Source organism: Acomys russatus, chromosome 7 (genome assembly GCF_903995435.1).
Source record: "Acomys russatus chromosome 7, mAcoRus1.1, whole genome shotgun sequence".
Taxonomy (NCBI): Eukaryota; Metazoa; Chordata; class Mammalia; order Rodentia; family Muridae; genus Acomys; species Acomys russatus.
The window spans coordinates 43285378-43308565 of NC_067143.1; the positions used below are offsets into that span (position 1 = coordinate 43285378).

The window sequence follows — 23188 nt, forward strand, 5'->3', positions numbered from 1 at the left end:
TCTATAAGACTGCACCAAAAATCATCCTCAGTAGTTTCTTCAATATTTCTAACTATGCCAGTCAGCATAATGGTTATAAATGTGCTAACTAATATATGTTGATTTTTATAATATATATATAGAATAACCTGATTTTTACTTATTTCTAGCAAAACCAAGGAAAATGCCCAGCCCAGAACTGTTCAGTGGAAGCCCCTGCATGGATGCCTGTCCACCACTGTTCTGTGAGTTATATCAAGACTGATTACATTAAAGGAGAGATGTTGCTTTGTTCTAGAATAACTTTCCTGGAATGAGCTGGGATGGGGTCTGAATGGCTAGAGCAGAGACAACATTTTGATAGGAAAAAAAAAAGTCTTTCAAACAACAGTATGTTATAAAGTCATCATGACTGAGAATCTATTTATTTATTTTTGAGTTAGGAAAACTTGCAGAGTATTTTGCTAAATGAAGTATTGATGAGTTAGATTTGCATGGTCATTAAAATGAATATATTTGCACATGTGTTTTTCTAAATAGCTGCCTATTCAGCACTACTTGATCTTGAGATGCACTGGAGAAGATGCTTTCACTTTATCATTGTTTTGTTGACTGCTTAATCGTGATGAGTAAATGGACTTGCAATTTCCAAGTCTTCCTGATGTAATAATACACTGCATTTGTGTGGTCTCTTTTATCCGAGAATTATTCAAGTGCTTTTTAGATAAACAGGTACTATGTTATTATCCTTGGCTTGCAGAAGGAAGACTTAACTACACAGGGAATAAGAATAGCACCTCAATCCTAGAGCTGGCAAGAGATACCCCTACCTCTCCTTCATGTGCTTGCTCTATTACACTGTGTCGTGAAGTAAATGAAAGAAAGGGACTGATTTGTATGATACTCTCTCAGACATGCTTCGGCTGATAGAGATGATTGTGGCACTTCTGGGAATTATCCTTGCTATAACTGACAGTTTTCCTGGTGTGAAATAATGTGTGTGATGCGGACAAGAAATAAAAAAAAAAAGCTACTTTGGGGCATTTCTCTCATTTGACCCTCTCTGCAGGCAATCTAGAAGTGATGTGGAGTTTCTTAAGTACCTGCATCTATTGTCAAGGTACAAGTTGCTGAAATGGGCCTGTGTACTGCTATGGTGTGACTTGTGCTGGCTTGTAAAGGTGGTAAGCCTTGGGGGAGGCTACTTTTTGTTTAGCTCATGTACAGGACAGAGCTTCCTTCCTTGGCTTTGCTTGTATGTGAAAGTAAAGGGAAGATGGGAATCACCTTTAGTCAAGGAGATGATAAAGCTAAATTTTGGAGGGATTCCTGCTGTGCAGAAGCAGTCTAGATTTGCCCGCGACTTAAAGAATAAAAATGTCACTTTTTTTTGTGTGTGTGAGCAGATGGCCAGAGGGGAGTGTGTGCATAGGGACTCTGCTCCTGCCAGTGAGAAGATGAATTTTAATAATTATAGTTCTTCATCAGTCACTCTTTTATTGTGTCTCCAGTGATATCTTAAAATTACTGATTCATGTGTCTGTTTATTTAAAGAGACGACATGCTCTTCAGGGTCATCCTCTACAAATTCCTCAATAAATCCTTTTTTATGGAGGCCCTGATGGCTGAGGCTCAGGGCTGTGTCTCTAGTATCTTTAGTAAGTGCTATATTTGAATATGGGCTTTGGTAAGCTTTTTCTGTCACTCAAAGATTTCTATACAAAGAAGACTAATTCTGCTATCTGGCTATTTGGTGTTGGGTTTTCATTCTGGAATCAAAATAACTTACAGATGATTTCTCTGCTGGACTATTGATATGTTAGACTTGGACTGGTATGAAAATCAGCAGTATTTGATTTTAGATGGATCTTTTCCTTTCACAGAATCCCACTGAATGTGCGCTTTGTGAAATTTACCTTTACACTAGATAAAATTCAGTAATTCCACCCACTTACACAAATTTCCAGTGATGTAATCATAATTAAGTAGCTTCCCTTTTTATAATCTTTAATAAAGCAGTGTCTCTGTCCTATCACCTATACCCATGTGTAACATCAATAAGAATTTTTCAATCTGAAGTCCAAACTAACGGAACCATGGCAATGTGTTGTTGGAATATGATCTTTGGAGTTACTGAAAATGGTTTTCTCTTCCTCATTAATACTATTATGAGCCAGATTAGGTCTTCCTATTGTAGGAGCTAAAGAAATAAGTAGACTACAGTTTAAGACTCTTCCTGTAGCTCATGAACCAGTCATGCTAACATTAAATTCTAGTTCTTACCTGTGGTCAGAAAAAGCCACAGGAACTAAATGTGTCTTCTGCTTTGGGGTGGGGAGTCACTGACTTCATAAATCCCCCTGTTATTATTTAAATGCAATCATATCCCCTAGTGTGGAAGGTTCCTTCTGGAAGACCAATGTAGTGCATGATGACTTATTTCTCTCCAGGTAAACCCTACAACCACAGAAGGAGCCTCCCAGTGGTCTTTCTTGGGTTGCCTCAGTCTGCTCTACCCCACTACTAGCTGATCTCTGTGACAGATACTAGTACCAACAGAGCTAGATGGATTCTTGCTTCTGAAACCTACTATTTGTCCTAAGGAGATACAAGACTGGTGGCCATTACTATTGATTCACAGGAAGGGCTTTGTGAACTTTATGTCCTGAGAATCTTGGAACTGGCCACTCTAAGGTTTTACTTATTAAGAAATCTGACTCTCAGAAAAGATCCTAATAATTAATAGATAGCCAAAAATTTATCTTTCCCCTCAAATTGTTGGTTTTATTTATTTACAGAGGTTTATTTTATATTTACTTTCAGTGAAAAGAAAAAAAAAAAAACGTATCATCAGCAATATTTATTGAGTCTCCAGCCCTGTTTACCAAAGTGGGTGCAATGAATAGTCTCAGACAGAAATTTCCAGAAAGCTGAGATTTAAAATTTTATAACAGTCTGTTAATTTCACTCATCTAATTCTTTGCAAAAGTTGGATGTATAAAAGAGTCACCAAAGATGAACTTGATAATGATGTATTTCATGATAGTGAAAAATATTGGTATTTAACTGTATCATTAGCTCACACAGTTACATAACACAATCTGCAACTAGGTAAGACTGTTTTGGCATTAATTTTCATTTTGTTATCCCTGAGGAAAAAGTGAAATTCATAACTTCATGTTTTCAAGAAACTGTCTCAACTTTCTCAAATCCTCTGAGACTAAACCAGTTATAAATAAAATAATACAATCTTACATAATAAATGAATAGTCTCTATTATCTTTATTTTATTTATTTATTTATTTATTTATTTTTGAGTGCAGTTGATTCTCTTCTACATTTCTTTTCCACTCTCTTAGTGGTTTTGGTTTTTGAGTGTTTTACTTGGCATTGATTATAATTAGGCTTTGTTTCTTGGTGTGTAACTTGTGTTAATCTCCATATGTGTGTTTGCTTCAGTTTCACTTTTAATCCACGTCATTTATCATTAGTTGTGCTGAGAAGTCTATGTCCAAATGGATTTGCAAATGTCTCTTACCAGTTACGTACTGCTTCTATTGCCGTTCAGTCTCTGCCTGCATATTTTCTCCATTGTTTAGTATGTTATATTTTTGTACTCCATACAGATGTAGTAGAAAATTTGGGATGATTCTTTCTAGTGACTTCTTTTGAGTCCAGACTATAATTTTCAGATTGCGATTGAACCTGGAGGGATTTCTTTTTCACCCCAGTCATTGTATAAGGTACACAGGTGTAATTATAGTTTTGGAATAACTGCATATGTGTTTTCTAGTAAGGAGCATGATGATTTAATCTCTCATGTGTGGGCACATGTATGGGTACGGTGGGCAATAGAACTATACTTTCTCTTACCCACACTAACTGTTTGAATACCCCATTGGTTTGTATGGCTATAAGCAAGATGTCGGTAGTTAGGACTCTCTGCTACTTTTATTATTTTATTTAAATTTATATATTTAAAATGTATTCACTTTACATCCCAATCGTAGCCCCCTCCCTCTTCTCCTCTCAGTCCTACCCTTCCTCCTTCTTCCCCCCATATCACCCCCCTAGTCCTCAGAGAGGGGGACCCTTTCTCCCCTAATAACTGATCCCAGTCTATCAAGTTGCATCAGGACTGCCTGCATTCTCTTTCTCTGAGGCCTGGTAAGGAACCCTGCCAGGGGGAAGTGATCAAACAACAAGCAACAGAGTCCATGGCAGGAACAGCCCTTGCTCCTCTTACTAAGAGACCTATATGGAGACTGAGCTGCATACCAGTTACATCTCAGCAGTAGGCTTAGCTCCTCTCTGTGTGTTCCTTTTTAGTGCATTAGTCTCTGCCACCTGCCCTCCCCCTCCGCACCTCCCGTCCCAGATTTGTTGGCTTTGTTGGTTTTTCTGTGGAGCTCCTGTCCCCCTGGATCCTCCTATCCCCTTACTCTTCCATCAGTCTCCCTGCACCCTGTCCAAAGTTTGGCTGTGAGACTCAGCTTCTGCTTTGATCCCATAGTGGGTGGAGTCTTTCAATGGCATCTATGGTAGGCCCCTGTCCTATTCCTTTTCTTCAACCACTTCTAGTGTCTATTCTATTTGCTCTTCTGGATGTGAATTATCTATCCTCCCTAGGATCTTCCTTATTATTTAGCTTCTTTAGGTCTATGGATTGTAATATGGTTATCCTGAATTAGATGGCTAATATCTGCTTATAAGTGAGTATAAACCATGAGTGCCTTTCAGGTTACTTCACTCAGGATAATCTTTTCCAGTTCCATCCATTAGTTTTGATAGCTGAATAGTATTCCATTTAGTTGAAAAGCTGTCTATGTGTTCTGGGACTCAGGCAAAGACAGATATATTTCCAAATGACAAACTTGGCTAGAAGCTCTTGACATATGGCAATCAAGAACTTTGAACTTAACCCATTTCAGTTGCATTTTAGAGAATTTTCATATACTGCTTGGCATGGGTGTGGCCTATATATACTTGAATATATTGAGGAATACCCTTAGACAGAGCCTTGACTACTTGACTTTACCTAGATGTTACTTATGGGTGACAGTATTGTGTATTTGGACAAGTTAAAAATAACTAACTATGTAGGACCTGGCTAGAATCACTGTTTCTCTACACACATGTGTTGGTTATTGGAACTTGAAAAGCAGTGCTAGGAGAAAAATTTATGAAAGATAGATTAAAAATAAGTTCTCTGCTACTCTGGAGCTTATCAAAGTTACTGCCATATTTCTATATCATTATGTATTATGCATGTTAATTTCAGTAACTGTAAAAAATTTAAATTATGTAAATATTTAAAAACTAGAATATTATGCTTTAAGTATATCAAATTTTGATTATTTACTTTTTTATCACCTGTTTTAAGTTATAGCAGATCCTCAAATTTCTTAACTGGTGACAGGAAACAACATGTGTCAATAATACATACACTTGGTGACTCATAACAAAAGAGCTATAAATTTCCTTCTCCAGTTTTTTTTCAGTGTTTCTTAATGTCACTTAACTTTCCATAGAGCTCACATATGCAGAGCACGGCACACAGAAACACATAGCCACCATAAAGTCACATTGTGTCTGCTCTCTGGGAGTCTTCAGAGTTCCCATGAGGACAGAACCACTGGCTAACTCTGTTGCTGGGAAATCGGACACATGATGGCTCTGAAGAGTATTGCTTTTCCAAAAACTGGGCACAATTTTTATTTTTTTAGGGTACAGTTTTTACACTATGAAAAGTCTCTTTATGGGATGAAAAGTTAGGCCATTATCAGATGATCATAGTTTTAAGAAAATTACAGAAAATTGCAGTGTACAGGACCTTAAATTGGTGGGCACAGGGACCAGAGTGGATCTGGCCATATGGGCAGCAGTCATGGATCTGGAAAAGAATCACAAGGGGCATTATCTCAGGAAAAAGCCCAACACACTTTAGCAAATGGAACTGCTGTGGATAGCTCTGGTGTCAATTTTCCTGTAGACAAGGGCTGAGCATCAAGAAAATATGGGGAAGATTAGTTTGATACATAGGTAGCTCCATTTTTCTTCTTTTCCAGACATCAGAGCACTTTAGATTTATGTTACTTTTCTCTCTGGCTTTAAAAGACTACTGAGAACTGAAGTACTCATATAAAATGTTTCTGTTACACTGATCTTTGAAACATGCCCAGACAAGAAGCCCAGTGGTATTACTTATGGAGAGGTTCACTGGTCCACAGTGATGAAGAAAAGGCATCTTCAGCTAACACACATAAAAACTAGCAAGAAGAATAAAAGACATACAAGTCTGTAGGGAAGTTAGCAACTCCAGAGGTGTGAAGATCTGGAGATAATAAGCGGAGTGGTCATCAAGTATGAGGAAACCAAAGGCATCCCCCTGCCCATAAAACTAAGCTCAACAAAGTTGCAGCTTCGTGTTCCAAGCTTCCTCTCTTCTCTATGTTGAAACATTTTACTCTCAGTTCTCCTTTTAAACAACTTGACTGATGTTTGGAACTCACAATCACCTATCTTTTCTCAATGTCTCCCTTTGCCATCCTATAAGTACTTGATAAAATACAGGAAAAATATGACCTTTAAGGATATTTTTCTGTGTGCATTTAGGAGTGACTTTTCAGTTGATCTCAGTTTAGGGTATAGGTGTTACAATGGCCAGAATATTTTGTGTACTTATTATTATATATTAATATTCTTTATTTTCTTCATATTACTATGGATCATTTAGTTAATCCATTTAAAAAGCAATATTAAATAATATTCTTTAGTTCATTCACAGACTTGTACAAGTGTCACCACAATGAATTTTAGAACATTTTCTTGACCCTCAGAGAAGCTCTGTACTCTGTAGTGTCATGCCTTTACTGCTCCTCCCCTCCGAGAAATCATGGATCTACTCTTTTCCCCTGCCAGACTTGCCTAGTCAAGACAATTCTTAAGTTAGACTTGTGTAATATTCAGTGTTCTATAACTGGCTATGTTAATTTTGGTGTGTTTTCAGGGTTCCTGTGTTATTACATGTATCTATCCTTTATTACTTTTTGGGGGATAATTGTCTGTTATATGTTATATAGCAGTTTAGTTCTAATACTTCTCTTAATCCACTTAGCAGTTGACAAATACAAAACTTACTTGTATTATTGGATATCATGAATAATAACATGGATATTCTTATTTGAGTTTTTATGTGTTTTCAATTTATGAGATATTAACAAAATTATTATTCCTAGTTCATATGGTGATTTTATGTTTAATATTGTGAAGAACTTCCAAGTAATTTTTAAAAGAAGTTATATTGCTTTATAGTCTCATGAACAACATATAAATGTTTTGTTTTCTATGCATTCTTGTCAAATACCATTTTACTGTAGACATAATAGGTCAAAAAAAGGTTTTGCTTTGAATTTTGTTTGCATTTACCTAAATATTAACAACGTTGAATATCTTTTAATATACTTACTATCCATTTATTTATTCTAGTTGTAGAAATGTCTATACAAAATCCTTTATCTATATACAATTATTATAAATTATTGAGTTGTAAAAATACTCCTATGTTCTGGACACCATTTTTGCAGTTTTATGATTGTAATGTTTTCTATTCAGTTCTCTTCATTCTTTTTTTTTAATTTATTCATATCACATCTCCTCCCCCTATATATGCTTTTAGGGTATCGAGTCTCTTCTTGATAACTTGCTATCTTTCCTCTGAATGCCACCAGCCCTCCCCATCCAGGAGTCCTCCTCAAACTATAGGCAGTAAACTCTGAACGCCTACCCAGACTAGCTGATGGACAGGACATTCTCCACCGTTGAGTAGAGAGAGAGACCTGACTCTCACATGAACTCTGGCGCCCCATTTCTCTTCATTCTTCAACCACTTATTGGCACTGTTATCTACACTATGATTTTTTCAAATCTTAATTTTATTGAAATCTCTATGTAGCTCAAGGTCACTCTGATATTTTCTCCTCAGCATTTTATTGTTTTAGCTCTTAAATTTTTCTCTCCGATCAATTTAGAGTTCAGTTTTGTGTATGGTACGTGTAGATATCTAAGTTTTGTAGCTTTTCTTGTTGAAGAAAAGTCTATTCATTCCTTACTAAACTGTCTTTGCATTCTTTTTGAAAATCTGCTAAGTATAAACATTCTTTATGAGCTTCATTCTATCCTATTGAGTTTATGTCTATCTTTTTATGTGGTACAAGATAATAATCATTTAGGAGTAACTGTGGAGTGTTGAGGTCAACAATATCAAAATTTTGATGCTCACAAGTTATTTGTTTGCCCGAAGTCATAAAGCTAGTGTGAGAAAGGTGATTTCAACAAAGTCTGCTTGATTCCAAAATTGATGTCCTTACTACAACACTCTGATTTTTTGTGATGGATGTGCTCACTGTGTGGTTTGATTAATTGTTTAAACACATTTATTTGACCATTATTATCCACAGTACTTTATTTCCAATTATATTTATGCACACAGTTAATAATCATAGCTATTATTTTACCTGGCTATTCATATCATCTACCATTATATGATTTAGAAAATTAGATCAAATACACAGAAATTCATAGGAAGGAATCAATAAAACCTGTTGTATTTGTAGCTATGAAAATGGGAACTATCAGTGAGAAAGTAATAAAGAACCAAAAATCAAAAGCAAGCTCTTCAACTCTTCAGAAGTAGAGATTGTTATGCTACATACAAATTTATTAATGTTCATAAGTATTTGTCACAAGTCTACACAGGCAAAGCTAAAATTATGCACAAAACTTTCTGAAGAAGAAATCGGAACTGCTGTTGTGTTTTCTTAGTGCACTCACTGGTATCATCCTAATGTTAATTCTGGCAGACTAGCAGTATGATTCAGACATAGACAAACTCCTTGAGAGTGAGTTCTTGCATCCATTGTGAACAGCTGTGGTGTGTAGAGGAATTTTAATACAGTAATATGGCTTCTCTGGCAAGAGATAACATCCAAAGACCTTCTAAGTCTATGTGATCTGGATGGAATTCAGACCTGCTCTGGATTACAGTATGATCTGGCTAGAATACAGACATGACCCTTAGTACACACCTTTAATGTGAAACAATGAAGTTGAGATTAGTTTATAGAAGGAAGCAGCCAATTTGAAAGTGACAAATAGTTGAGGGGCAGACAAAATGATGAATCAGAGAAAGATTTAACGAATGAGTCAGAGATAAGATATACCCATCTCTCACAAGAACAGGACAGGAAAAAGATGCTACTTATGAGCAGTGCAGAGAGAGAAGAGAGTTTTTTACTGAGTTGGTTTTACAGAGGCAGGTCACAGAGAAGACAAGCTAGACACAGATAAAGATAGAATGAGCCAGAGAATGAGAAGGAATCAGAAGATTAATACATATTTCCAGAGTTAGTTTGTGGCCACACAGAGAACAATTTAGTCACAAGCCAAAAGAAGCTAGTTTGAATCAGTCAGCTTGGTGAGGTGCTTGTGCCAGAACAGAAGAGGTGAACCAGCCAGCAAGAGTTCAAAAAGAGCTAGAAAGCCTTGGGAATGCTCTTATTTCATGCCCTACATCTGAGGAAATAAAAACAACATTTACAGGAGTACTGACTGGATTGACTTTGTGCCTTAGGCAGCAGTGATCTTGCGGGACAGACAGATGGTGTTAAAGAGGGACCTTGATGTGTGTAAGCTTAGCTTTGGGTTGATACTCTCACTTACTATTAGCTGTGTACTGATATGTGTCGGGATTACAGAGGATTTGTAATGGAGCTTAATATCTGTCCAGCTGAACCTTTAACTTGTTACTAAACAAGAGTGTGCTGATGTAGGGGAATGAGTTTTGAACTCAAACAAGATTATTGAAGTCTTTCAGTAGCTTTATGACTTGGAACAAAAGTATCACTCTCTCTTTGCTTGCCTTTCCTCCTTAACAAATATCTGTAGCAATTAGTACATATTTATTCATTTATTGCTTATTTATGTCTGTGCATTGTATTATGTTTATTCCATACTACAACTATATAGCTAAAACCCACTTATAAGCGAGTACATACCATGTGTGTCTTACTGGGTCTGGCTTACCTCACTCAGCATGATCCTTTCTAGTTTCCGTCCAATTGCCTGCAAATAATTTTATGATTTCTTTGTATTTAACAGTTGAGTAGTATTTTATTGTGTAAATGGAGCAGTTTCTTTATCCATTCTTTGGTTGAAGGACATCTAGGTTGTTTCCAGTTTCTGGCTATTATGAATGAAATTGTTATGAACATAGTTGAGCAAGTGTCCTTGTTGTATGGTGGAACATCTTTTGAGCATATACCCAGGAGTGATATAGCTGGATCTTGAGGTAGAGATATTCCCAATATTCTAAGAAAATATGAGATTGATTTCCAAGGTGGTTGTATAAGTTTGCATTGCCACCAGCAATGGAGGAGCTTTCCCCCTTTTCCATATCCCACCATCAAGTGCTACCGCTTGAGTTTTGATCCTAGCCATTCTGATAGATGTACGATGGAATCTCAGTGTTATTTTGATTTGCATTTCTCTGGTGACTAAGGACACTGAGCATTTTTAAAGTACTTCTCAGCCATTTGAGATTCCTCTATTGAGAATTCTCTGTTTACCTCTGCGTCCATTTTCAAATTGGGTTATTTTGTATGTTGGTGTTTAATGTTTTGAGTTCTTTATAATTTTATATATTAGCCATTTGTCCAATGTAGAATTGGTAAAGTCCTTTATCAGTCTGTAGACTGTTGTTTCATTCTGTTGACAGTGTCCTTGGTGTTAAAGAAGCCTTTAAGTTTCAAGAAGTCCCACTTACTAATTGTTGGTCTTAGATCCTGAACTGTTGGTGTTCTGTTCAGGGACATTGTCCCTGTGCCAATGAGTTCAAGGTTCTTTCCCATTTTCTCATCTAATAGAACTAGTGTATGTGGTGTTATGTTGAAGGCTTTGGTCCACTTGGACTTGAGCTTTGTGAAGTGTGGTAAATATGGATTTCTTTGCATTTTTCTACATGTAGACATCCAGTTAGACTGGCACCATTTGTTGAAGATACTGTCCTTTTTTCGTTATATGGTATTAGCGCCTTTGTGAAAAATCAAGTGTCCATAGGTGTGTGGGTTTATTTCTGGTTCTTCAATTTGAGTCCCTTGATCCAGCGCCATGAAGTGTTTATTACTATTACTCTGTAGTATAGCTTAAAATCAAGAATGGAGGTACCTCCAGAAGTTCTTTTATTGTATAGGATTGTTTTAGCTATTCTGGATTTTTTGGTTTTCCATATGAAATTGAGCAGTGTTGTTTCAAGGTCTGTAAAGAATTGAATTGGTATTTTGATGGGAATTCCAGTGAACTTATAGATTGCTGTTGGTAAGATGGCCTGTTTACTATGTTAATCCTACTGATTCATGATCACAGGACATCTTTCCATCTTCTGATATCTTCTTCAATTTGTTTCTTCAGAGACTTGAAGTTCTTGTCATACAGATCTTTTATTTGCTTGGTTGGCGTTACACCAAGGTACTTTATGTTATTTGTGGCTATTGTGAAGAGTGTAGTTTCCCTAAATTCTTTTTCAGCCCATTTATTATTTGTATACAGTAGGGCTACTAATTTTTTTCTAAATTAGGCTTGTATCCAGGCCCTTTTCTGAATGTGTTTATCAGCTGTAGGAGTTCTGTGGTGGAATTTTGGGGTCATATATATATATATATATAAAATCATGGCATGTGCAAATAGAGATACTTTGACATCTTTCTTTCAGATCTCCTTTAGTTGACTTATTGTTCTAGTTAGAACTTCAAGTGCTGTATTGGAGAGATGTAAAGAGAGTGGGCAGCCTTTTCATGTCCCTGATTTTAGTGTAGCTGCTTTGAGTTTCTCACCATTTAACTTGATGTTGGCTATTTCTTGCTGTATATAGCCTTTATTATGTTGAGGTATGGGCCTTGTATCCTTGACCTTTCTAAGACTTTTATTACGAAGAGGTATTGTATATTGTCAAAGGTTTTTTTTTTTTTTTTTTTCTGTATCTAATAAGGTCTAGTGATTTTTTTCAGTTTGTTTATATGGTGGATTACATTGATTGATTTTCATATGTTGAACTATCTCTGCCTCCCTGGGATGAAGCCTACTTGCTAATGGTGAATGATATATTTGGTGTGTTTGGATTCAATTTGCAAGTATTTTATTGAGTATTTTTGCATCAGTGTTTGTGAGTGAAATTGAAGAAATTCTCTTTCTTTGCTGACTCTTTGTGTGGTTTAGGTATCAGGATGACTGTGGTTTCATAGAATGAGTTCAGTAATTTACCTTCTATTTTTATTTTGTGTAATAGATTGAGGACTATTGACATTAGCTCTTTTTTAGTGTTACATAGAATTTTGTGCTAAAACCATCTGGCTCTTTTTGTTGTTGTTGTTGTTGTTGTTGTTGTTGTTGTTGTTGTTGTTGTTGGGAGGCTTTTGATGACTGCTTCTGCTTCTATTACCTTAGGGTATATAGGACTATTTAAATTGTTTAACCAATCTTGATTTAACTTTGGTAAGTGAAATTTATCAAGAAAACTGTCCGTTTCTTTTCGAGTTTCCAATTTTATGGAATACAGCCTTTTGAAGTAAGACCTAATGATTTTTTGGATTTCCTCAGTGTCTATTGTTATGTCTTTCTTTTCATTTGGTATTTTGTTAACCTGGATATTGTCTCTCTGCCTTTCAGTTAGTTTGTCTAAGGGTTTCTCTGTCTTGTTGATTCTCTCAAACCAGTTATTGGTTTCATTGATTCTTTGTTCTCTTTGTTTATAAGTTATTGATTTCAGCCCTGAGTTTCATGATTTCCTCCCATCTACTCCTCTTTGGTTTGCTTGCTTCTTTTGTTTAGAGCTTTCAAGTGTGCTGTTAATTGCTAATATGGGATCTGTCCAATTTCTTTATGAAGATGCTTAGTGCCAGGAACTTTCATTGTGTCTCATAAGCTTGGGTAAGTGTGCCTTCATTTTCATTGAATTCTGAAAGGTCTTTAATTTCTTTCTTTCTTTACTCCCGGACCCAGTGGTCATTGAGTAGGTAACTATTTAGTTTCTATGAAATCATAGGCTTTCTGTTGTTCTGTCTTTGTTGAGTTCCATCTTTAACACACAGTGGTCTGATAAGATATAAAGGGTTATTTCAATCTCCTTGTATCTATTGAGGTTTGCATTGTGACAGAGTCCTTTCTTTTGGTTTTGCTGATGTAAAGTTATTTATTTTCTGTGTTTTCCTGGATGTATTTAGCCTCCTAGGGTTTCAATTTTCCTTCTTGTATTTTTTGTAGGGCTTGATTTGTGATTTGGTACTGTTTAAACTTGGTTTTGTCATGGAATAGCTTGTTTTCTCCATTCATAGTAATTGAAAGTTTTGTTGGGTATAGTAGTCTGGGCTGACATCTGTGGTCTCTTAGTGTCTGCATGACATCTACTCAGCCCCTTCTGGCTTTCTAGTCTCTGTTGAGAAGTCAGGTGTAATTCTGATAGGTTTGTCTTTTTATGTGACTTAGTTTTTTTCTCTTGCACCTTTTAATATATTCTTTCCTTGTTCTTTACATTTAGTGTTTACATTTTTATGTGATGGGAGGATTTTATTTTATGGTCCAGTGTATTTGGAGTTCTGTAAGCTTCCTCTATGTTTATAGGCATCTGATTCTCTCTCTCTCTCTCTCTCTCTCTCTCTCTCTCTCTCTCTCTCTCTCTCTCTCTTTCTCTCTCTCGCTCTTTCCGTTGGGGAAGTTTTCTTTTATGATACTATTACAAATATTTTATTGACTTTGGAGCTGGAAGCCTTCTTCTATTCCTATTATTCTTAGGGTTTGTCTTTTCATAGTGTCCCAGACTTCTTGGATGTTTTATGTAGGGACTTTTTAGTATTTTTATATATTTTTACATATACATTTATATTATTACACACATATACAATAAGCTACCTACAGCAAGAAGAGCCATGAAAAATCAGGAATTATAAAAATGTTACAATCTTAGTGTTTTGGCTATTTGTATTTGGCAGCCTTGAAGAAAGCATCTTTCCTATCTTGGTGCATCTAAAATTCTGAATAGAAATCAATATGTATCATATCTTGTCATTATCAATTTAAAACTTCTATCTAGACCTAAGAACATCTTAACTCCTAAACAACTAAGCTTACTTGTAAAACTAAACTCTCTGTTCTTCAACCCCATCAGAGATTTGAGGAGGAATAAAATTGACTACCTGAGTATACAGGGAGTGCAAGTTAGTAGCTTTCCAGATGAGATGACAGAGTCACCCAAACATTGGAGCATCATCTTCAGCCTTCTGGCCCAATATATCTGACAGATATATTTGTGAGGCAGAAACTATTGAGGACTTGCTTATCCTGTATGGACAGAGTTTGGCCATTGATTCTGCCTGCATCCAAGATTGCTCTTTTGTAGACAGAATTCTGTATGTGGTAGAAAGGAGGACTTTTTGTCCAATGGCTCATTTGCCACAATTGAAGCCATCTCCTTGAGGAAGTTCTTTGATGCTCATCATCCTCTGGAATTTAGGCTAGGTGTTTCTAGGAGTTAACCTGTCTCATTGTCAGTGTATCTTTAAAATAAAAAAAAATTAAATGCTATATTCTGTATGTCTATGAGGTTTTTGAAGACCTTATCTAATTATTTTACCTAATCTTTCTATAAAAATCATATCTCTCTGTTGCATCTAAGATGTATATTCTTGTGATAAAAATAGACTAGTGATTGATATGACCATGATTTGATCAACTAACAATTAACTTGTATAACTTATTTACCCTAATTTTCTTTGACTGTTGTATCAATTTCTTCAAACATATCTTCTACACCTGAAGCTCTCTCTTCCATGTCTTGTGTTCTGTTGGTGATGTTTATGTCTGTAGTTCCTGTTCTCTTCCCTACATTTTCCATCTCTTTGTTACCTCAGATTGTGTTTTCTTTTATTTCAGCTATTGATTTTAATGTGATAACCAGTGTTCCAAACAAAAATTACAGTACTTAACACCAATTCTTTAATGATTGCACACTGTGTTACATGTAGCTTGTCTTTGAGAGTTAAAGTCACAGCCTGTAGGCTTTCTTGAGAAAGGATTGTGTTTTCTTTATTGCTTCTATTTCTATTTTTAGGGATTAAACAATCTTATTCATTTCTTTCTTACCTTTTATTATATTTTCCTATAATTCTTTAAAGAATTTATTAAATGCCTTCATCTGTTTGATTGCATTTTTGTGTATTTTTTGAGGGATTTATTTTTCTCCTTTAAGGCCTCTATCATTTTCATAACCTCAGATTTAAGATCATTTTCTTGTGTATTAGATAGGTTAGTATCTCTTGGGCTTGCTGCAGTAGGTTAGCTGGTTTCAAGTGGTGACATATGGCCCTGGATTTTATTTCTTGTGTGCTTAAGCTGACCTCTAGCCATCTAGCCCTGGTGATAGAAGGCCTGGTTGTCTCTGATGTCCAGGGACTTCTGGAATAGATGGAGAGGGCTCTAAGTTGAAATTTTTCAGCCCTGCACTGTAATCCTTGTTTTGGTAGACAGGATTGTGTGGTGAGAGCCTGAGTATTGCTTACTTCTGCTGCTCTTGTCCCCAGTGAGAGAGGCAGGTCTGTAATCAGCAAGGAGTGGGCTCTAATCTGAATGTTCCATGCCCCTCTCCTCACTGGTGTCTTTGGGATGGCAGACAATGGGGATTGGGTCCTATCTATAGCTTACCCCTCTGCTTGCTGTGTCCCAGGTAGGATTGGTAGATCAGGGAGATCATGAGCTGGCTTTGGCATTAAGAAATTATCCACGCAGCAAATGGTTGCTGGCTTTAAGAAATTGAATTTGTTTGGTGGCCAACAAAGTGCCGTGTTCCCTGCACTCAGATTTGCCTGGGCTCAGCATCTTGGATCCATACCTTATGTGCTGTATTGTCGGGTTGGTTTCTGCAGGGGGATCAGTACAGTAGAACCATGGATTGGGGTGGGTATGCTCACCCTTGTTATCTAGGCACTGCCCTTGGGGAGGTGAGAAGTATCTGAGGTTTGATTGTTGCAACAGAGAACAGACCATAACTTACAGGGCATTGTGGGATCTTGTGAGACTCCTGGACCAGGGAGACAGCTGCTTGGGAGTGGGGTGGCAGATGGCTGGGTCGATCCTCTGTGTCTTCAGCTCCTGGGATGTCTCCGTCAAGCAGGGAAATACTTATGTTGGTGTTTTGGGGTCAGCTGTTAGGTTACTCACCATAACCACAGCCTCCGGTCTCCTGTCACTTAGATATAGTAAGCCCTGGCCGCTGCCATTTTGGAGGTCCAATTAACACATATTTAATTTTTAAGAATTTTATTTACAAATTAGAGATAGTATCTTTTATAGTGAAATTATTGTTAGCAACGAAGATCTTGTAAGGTGGTTATAGTTTTAAGTTCTACTGACTTCCCAAAGATACCTGAGTAATGATATATGATGAATTAGTCTACTCTCAATTTATCTGAGAGAATCTAGGTTGTAACAGAAAATACAAAGTTTGAAAATACAAAGTTTATAAATAGTATAAAGTGTTTTTTTTTCTCATAGTGATTTATTTACAACTTGTTTTTAAAAATATTTTATCAACTTATTCATATTACATCTGAATTGTTGTCCCATCCCTTGTATCCTCCCATTCCTCCCTCCCTCTCACTTTCTCCCTACTCCCCTCCCCTATGTCTGCGAGTGAGGGGGACCTCTTCTGTCTGTACATGCTCATAGGGTATCAAATCTCTTCTCGGTAGTATGCTATCCTTCCTCTGAGTGACGCCAGGCCTCCCCATCAAGGGGACGTGGTCAAATATGGGGCACCAGAGTTCGTGTGAAAGTCAGTCCCCACTCTCCACTCAACTGTGGAGAATATCCTGTCCATTGGCTAGATCTGGACACTAGCCCAAGGGGCATGTCCCATGAAATTCTTCATTCACCAGGAAAGTGGGTCAGAGGGGAGGACATCTTATTGGGACTTTAGGTGAGAGAAGCATGAGAGAATGGGGAAATAGAAGGATCCAGAGGGTATTGGAAACCTACAAGATGAACATTATGATGGGCACATCTGGGCCCAGGGGTCCTGCTCAAATTATGGCGCCAGCCAAGGACAGACAATACGTGTGTTACAACTTTTATAACACTGAAAGTCTTTTCTGAATTAAGAACTATTGTTGTATTTATATTGACAACTTAAGTTCTTTTGTTGAAAGAACTTTAAGAAACATGATTGGTTTGTATATGGAGTACATAGCACAATATAAGATGATGGGAACATTTTTCTGGATGTAAAGCTCATCTGTGTCTTAAGAATACTTCATGTGCCTCTCTCTGTCATTTGCTTTCTTGTTTGGGCGTGTTACATTTCCATGGGAAAAAACAGAGACACGTGGAGAGCTTCTGATTTGCGTATTGCTGACTATGCACAGACGAGCTGTGTATGAATGACAACTCTTCCAATGAATAAGCCCAGTGAAAGCTGAAATTGTAAAACCATAGGATATAAGAAAGGGAGTGAATTCTTGGTAGTATCAATCATGAACTTTTATGAAGAAAATACCTTTGTGATACTGTTGCACCTAACGTATACATTTGGAAAAGTTAAAGCTAGGTAATGTTAAACACTCAAGCTGGACAAAAGCAACATGAAGGCTTCTTATCTCACTTCCTCAGATCAGCTTTCTCTTCGGATTGCCTGTGGTGTCCTTTGGATTGTTTTCCAAGTTGCCTCATTAGATTTAGCCACAGATATTTCAGACAAGTAACCCTACTCCAGCAAGCCAGGGTTAGCAACAGGCAGCCTCTTACTACTGGTGCAGAGCGGGAGTCAGTGCCCAACCTCTTGAAGCAGCCTCCAGCTACATTCAGCCTCAGTGGAATTATACTAAATATTTGGATAAACTCTGGCCTGCAGTAAACTTGTAATGGTGCTTGACATTGAAATGGAACATTAATTGCTCCAGTTCTTCAAGGAGGTCCTGTTTGGCAGGCAGCGATGTGGTCCTGTGCTTGCCTTGTAGAAAAAGCCCCCCGAAGGCTCTATTGATGGAGTGAGTCTCTGCCTTTGCCAACAAAAAGTACAACAAATGCATCTAATAAAAAACAGTATTATATGGAAATATTCGAGTCTTGTAACAGCTACTCCTCCACCATGGCCATAAAGAAAGCTATATATAAATATTTGAATACCTTTACTTGCTGAACTATATATATTCAAACACATCTGAACAAATGCCTTAATTATGAAGTTATTTGTGTCTGGATTGGATGAACCTCTCAACAAATGGGAAATAAATATGCTAATTGATTTTGATGGCTATTTTAAATTGCATTTTGGTGAAGCAAATATTTTGCATAATTTAATATCCATGCCTTAATTAAATACATACTATAAATATACTTTCTTAAAAGATGTTCACAAAACCAGTTTGCTTCTGCAATGAATTTGGTCACACACCATTGTTCTTTAGGTAGTGTCAGCATTTTCATTAAAAGCTGTACTCTATTTATAGGCTGGGAGCAAAAATGCATTCTGCCCTAAAGCTTCATGTACAAAATGTTTGTCTAAAAGCAGTTTTGTAAAGTACACATAGATGTAAGTTTTATGACTGTGTGAAATTCTGAGGTTTGTAAGAAAACCTACAAGAAACTGACAGAGAGTCTCACTTATTCCTGCCCCTGTGCATCAGGCATGTGGGGTGGGAGCTGAGCTGTGCAGGGAACACAGTTGCTCACTAAGCTAGAAAGTCAACTTCTTAGATTTCACTTGTGCTTGTTCTACTTTTTACACAACAGAAGCAGCATGGATTTTATGGTCACTTAGAATGAGGCTACAATTCCATCTTCTACCATTTACAGAATTTGGGGGATTTCTTAAGCTCTTTGGGTCAGCAGGATGGGTTCAAAGAGATGATGCAAGTTTGAGTCTAGTACGGTGGTCATTTCTTCCTTATATGCTATTCAAGATTGTTTGAGGCTGTAGTTTTAGTTTTTCCCTGTTAATGAGAATCCCTATTCCTAAAGCTCTGTTTTTAAAATGAGTAGTATTTCTAAATGTATGTTGTCAAAACAAAATATTCAGAGAAATGATGCAGTTAATTCCTTCCCACCTCTAAAGAAGGCAATGAGAGTGGTTTAAAAGTCACAACCTTCATTCCTGAAGTGCTTGCAAACTAGAGATATGTATTTCTGTATCCTGTGTAGACAAAATGAGCCAAGAGTACCATGGTTAACATGAACAGAACTTTAGTAGGCACATGGCTAAGGAGAGCCCCTGACAACCAGTTTATGGCCTCTTGTGGGATACAGTTTAGCATGCTGTTTACAGCTACCTATCTGAAGGAGTGCAAGTATAAAGAGTGGGAGCTTGACATTTCCTGTTTTCAGAACTGCTGTTTCCTATAGCTGGGTCACCATAGCAACATACTCTATTTAGTTTGTACGAACATAGCTTATTCTTTCTATTATTTCTGTCTACCTTACTTCATTTATAAACCAATATCTCATCCCTTTAGACTTAATTAATTCTGTGCATACCTATAAGATGTCTACTATGTATCAGATACTGTCCTAGAAACTATAAATTTAAGTGTCACAAGAAAACAGACATGGTCACTTTCCTCACAGAGGGAGCAAAGTAGAGTAAGTGTATAGATAAAGAAAAAGAAGTGGTTGGGGTAATTGATATGAAGAAGATACATATTTGAAAAGAAAATGATATATAAAAAGATATATAAACAGAATGCTATTTAAACTTGTGTTTGAAAAGTGAATCAATGAGGTGGGGAGAGAAAATGAATGGAGGGAGCCATATGGGTACCATGAATCGTATATACTAAGACCTGTTGCAGAAATTTAATGTTCTAAAAAACTGAAAGAAAGCAAAGGAGGAGAGGGGGTGGTAGAAGACACAAGCCAAAACATCTTCAGAGTTTCACTGAAGTGTTACAGGTAAACTGAGCATGGTGGAGTGGCTCAGCAAACATGGTTATGTTGGAGTTTTGAAGTCATTGTTCTGGCAACTGTATAAAGAACAGGTGGATTTTTTTAAAAAAAAATTAGATGGTAGATGTTATCATTATAAACAGAAACAACTATTTGCAAAAGTTTTTGCAGAAATCCATGCAAAACAAGATACTGGTGGTGTGAATTATCTTGGTGGTAGAAAATGGTAGAGATAAACAAATGTGTGATATTTGTGGACAGCTATTCCAAAACATAGAATGATTATACAAGTAAGTAAAAGGAGGAAGTGCACTGTCTGGTAAATTCTGAGTCTTTGCCAAAGGTTCCTTTTTAAGAGTAATAGTGAGAGGACTACAAAATCTATTCCAAACAAACCAAGTTTGAATAGTAGCAGAGATATCGAGTTGAGCACTGGGAGGAATTTTGGTTTTTTGAGTATAAGCCAAGCGTGCTTAAAAGTTGATGAAGCCAAGAAAGCTGCTAAGTAAAGAACAGATGCATAATAGATGATTTACCAAGGGTGTCGTGGCTCAGCGGTGTCAGTCATGTGGTAGTGCTGAATTGTCGTCTGCACTAGTAAGAGCTTACTCTTTGTTGAAAATGGCTGATGTACAGTATTGAGAGCAAGAGGTTAAATATATAACTGTTCTAACTAATAACAAATGTTTCCTGAGAAGTTAGACTTGATAGGACTAAGGAATGTGCTATGGTTAGTATCTAATAGGTCAGTGCAGGTAGGTACAGATTGGCACTGGAAGATAAAAGTAAGCTGGAATGTTTCAGTGGGAAATTTATAGACTTGAAGTGGGGTGGTTTCTATTTACTATGTGACATGGGAATGAGTGGGCTCGACTGCTGAGTGAAAGAAGTGGGGAAAGGAAGGCACCAGATGGTAGAAATATTAGTATGAAGAATAGTAGTATTAAATGTCTAGAGGAGACAAATGCAACTTCTGGGGGTGTACTCAAAGTGAAAGACAGGGTATGCTCTCCTAACTGTGTATAGTGCTGTAAGAACAAGTCACTACATGGTGTGCTCTCTTAGCTTTTAAACTCTGTTAGCTATTGTGCAGCCCTCACACACCCTCTCCTCACACCCACAAGCTTACCCAATTTGATGCTCTAGGAATTAAATATGCTTGTCTAGTTTCTTGAAACCACAAAGTACATATACCTCAAGGACAGAGAATATCTTAAAATATCTAATGTAGTATCACATTCATAATAAAGATTGCCAAGAATTACTGAATTGTTAAAAAATAAAACCAGGTCAGACAATTGCATCATTCATTGTGCATAAAGGCAAAAGAAAAAAAAAAAGTAACAGTAACAGTTCACCAACCACCAGGACATCTTAGAGCTACGGGGGGCAAGAAGCTCCATTTGTAATAGTTGCAGCATAATTTATGAGGGAAAATGGAGGGAGGATTCTAACCTCTTTGTAATAAGCAAGTTCATGATCATTCCTTTGAAAACAACAAATGCCTGTGCTTGTTTACTAGTGGTTGGTCTGATTTTTAGTACATGATACAGGACTAATACAAACTAGTGTCCTGTTTAGTTTATGATAAAGTTAGCTTTTAACTGTGGTTAATGAACAAAATTAGTTTATTAAGCACATGTCAAATACTAGACATTTCTTTGGGGGAAGGCAGGATGAAGGTATTTATCTTTTTACATAGTAGTTTATATGTAATGAAATATAGGTATGGCAATCATTGATTTGTTTTGACTTAATGGCAAATACTTTCTGTTCTTTTAGAATGACTATGTGCTGTTTGTTCCAGAACCTCCTTTGAGCCCTTCAGGATGAATAATAAAGGAGAATAATCAACTATTATGCACTTTTCTTGTACTCTGATTTCCTGTGAAAAGTGGCTGAACTTTCTCAACTTTCTATTCTGAAAAGGCAGCCTAGGGCGTCACCTGTCACCAGCGCTTGGTAGGCACCCTTCAAACTGAAAACTGTGAAGTTCAGAAGACAGTCAACGTCAGTGGGAGCTTCTGGCAGCCCTCACTGTAAGATGTGTCTATTCTCAACTCTGTCTCACTACTGACCAAGTGGGTGGAACTAGAGCTGAGTCTTCTTTGATTGCTTCTCTTTCTCTCACATTTTCACCTGATTCATTATTCCTATGAGATAGAAAGTTAACTTATCTTCATTTACGTTTCTTACCAGTGCTACATTTTAACTGGATCGTCTTATTTATACATTTCTCCCCACATGTCAGTGCATGAACCAAACAGTCTGGAAAACACATCTCTTACCATCTGACTTTTCCTCTCACCTAAAACCTCTTAAAGGCTTTCCATCTTATTCACATGCATTTCCTACTATCTTCAACTATTGACTTCCTCCAGTTCATGGAGATACAGCCTTTCCCCCAGTGTTAACTCTGTTTTTCAGTTCTCAAGATTTTGAGAATTTCTGCCTAAGGACATTGGTTACTGCTATGTCATGTGTCAAGAACATTCTTCTTCATACATAGCCTGGCTCCTGTTTGCTTATGCATTTTAAGGCAAATGTTTCCCTTTTATAGACATCTTATTTCCATAGATATCCCATGGGACATCTGTTTATTTATTCTTCCTTTTTAGAATGAATTGCTTATTATTTTCCTTTAAAACTTCCTATCAAAATCTTTCTATTCTGTTCAGTACACTTTCTCTTATTTATAACAATGTTTGAGGAATAGAGTTTGCTAAGTATTTGTTTAACAATAGCTACTTCACTAATAAATGAAAAAAGAGTGAACAATAAAGAATGAAGAAGCTAAACAATTACACAGCTTTGAATAGAGGACATATAGAAACAAACACAACCATACTTGAAAAGCAAAAGACTTAGATGTGCAGTCTTAGTATTATGTAATATGTGTTCTATTTTACATTGTTTTGTTGTTCATGTTTCAGGCTAATATACTGTGATACAAAGATTTAGTTCATTTTGCAATTTAGATTTTTCCTGTAATTCTTGTTAAGAAGCAGACTATCAATAATACATCATAGTCAATTAATTGAAACAAGCTGCTTCATTAAAGAAAAGTCAGGACTGCTGGCCTTTGGGTGATTTGCACATATGCATATAGTGCACTCACAATGAGGAGATTTACAGGGTTTAGACAGAATTGTGATGTGCCTTTCTTTCCTGATCATAGAGTGCTTTTTGAAATCTTATTTGATTTTTTAAATTTTATTAATTTATTCTT

At 36.7% G+C, this 23188-nt stretch overlaps 1 protein-coding gene across 9 annotated transcripts in view; it reads left to right on the forward strand.

The window, feature by feature from the left end:
- The window catches only part of Dlg2 (discs large MAGUK scaffold protein 2), a 1899378-nt gene that overhangs the window by 422488 nt on the left and 1453702 nt on the right, over positions 1-23188 (forward strand). For all 9 annotated transcript variants that reach the window (XM_051148923.1, XM_051148943.1, XM_051148920.1 and 6 more), the window contains one exon: positions 150-224. In XM_051148923.1, coding sequence (XP_051004880.1) covers positions 150-224 — 75 coding nt within the window. The remainder of the gene's footprint in view (positions 1-149; positions 225-23188) is intronic.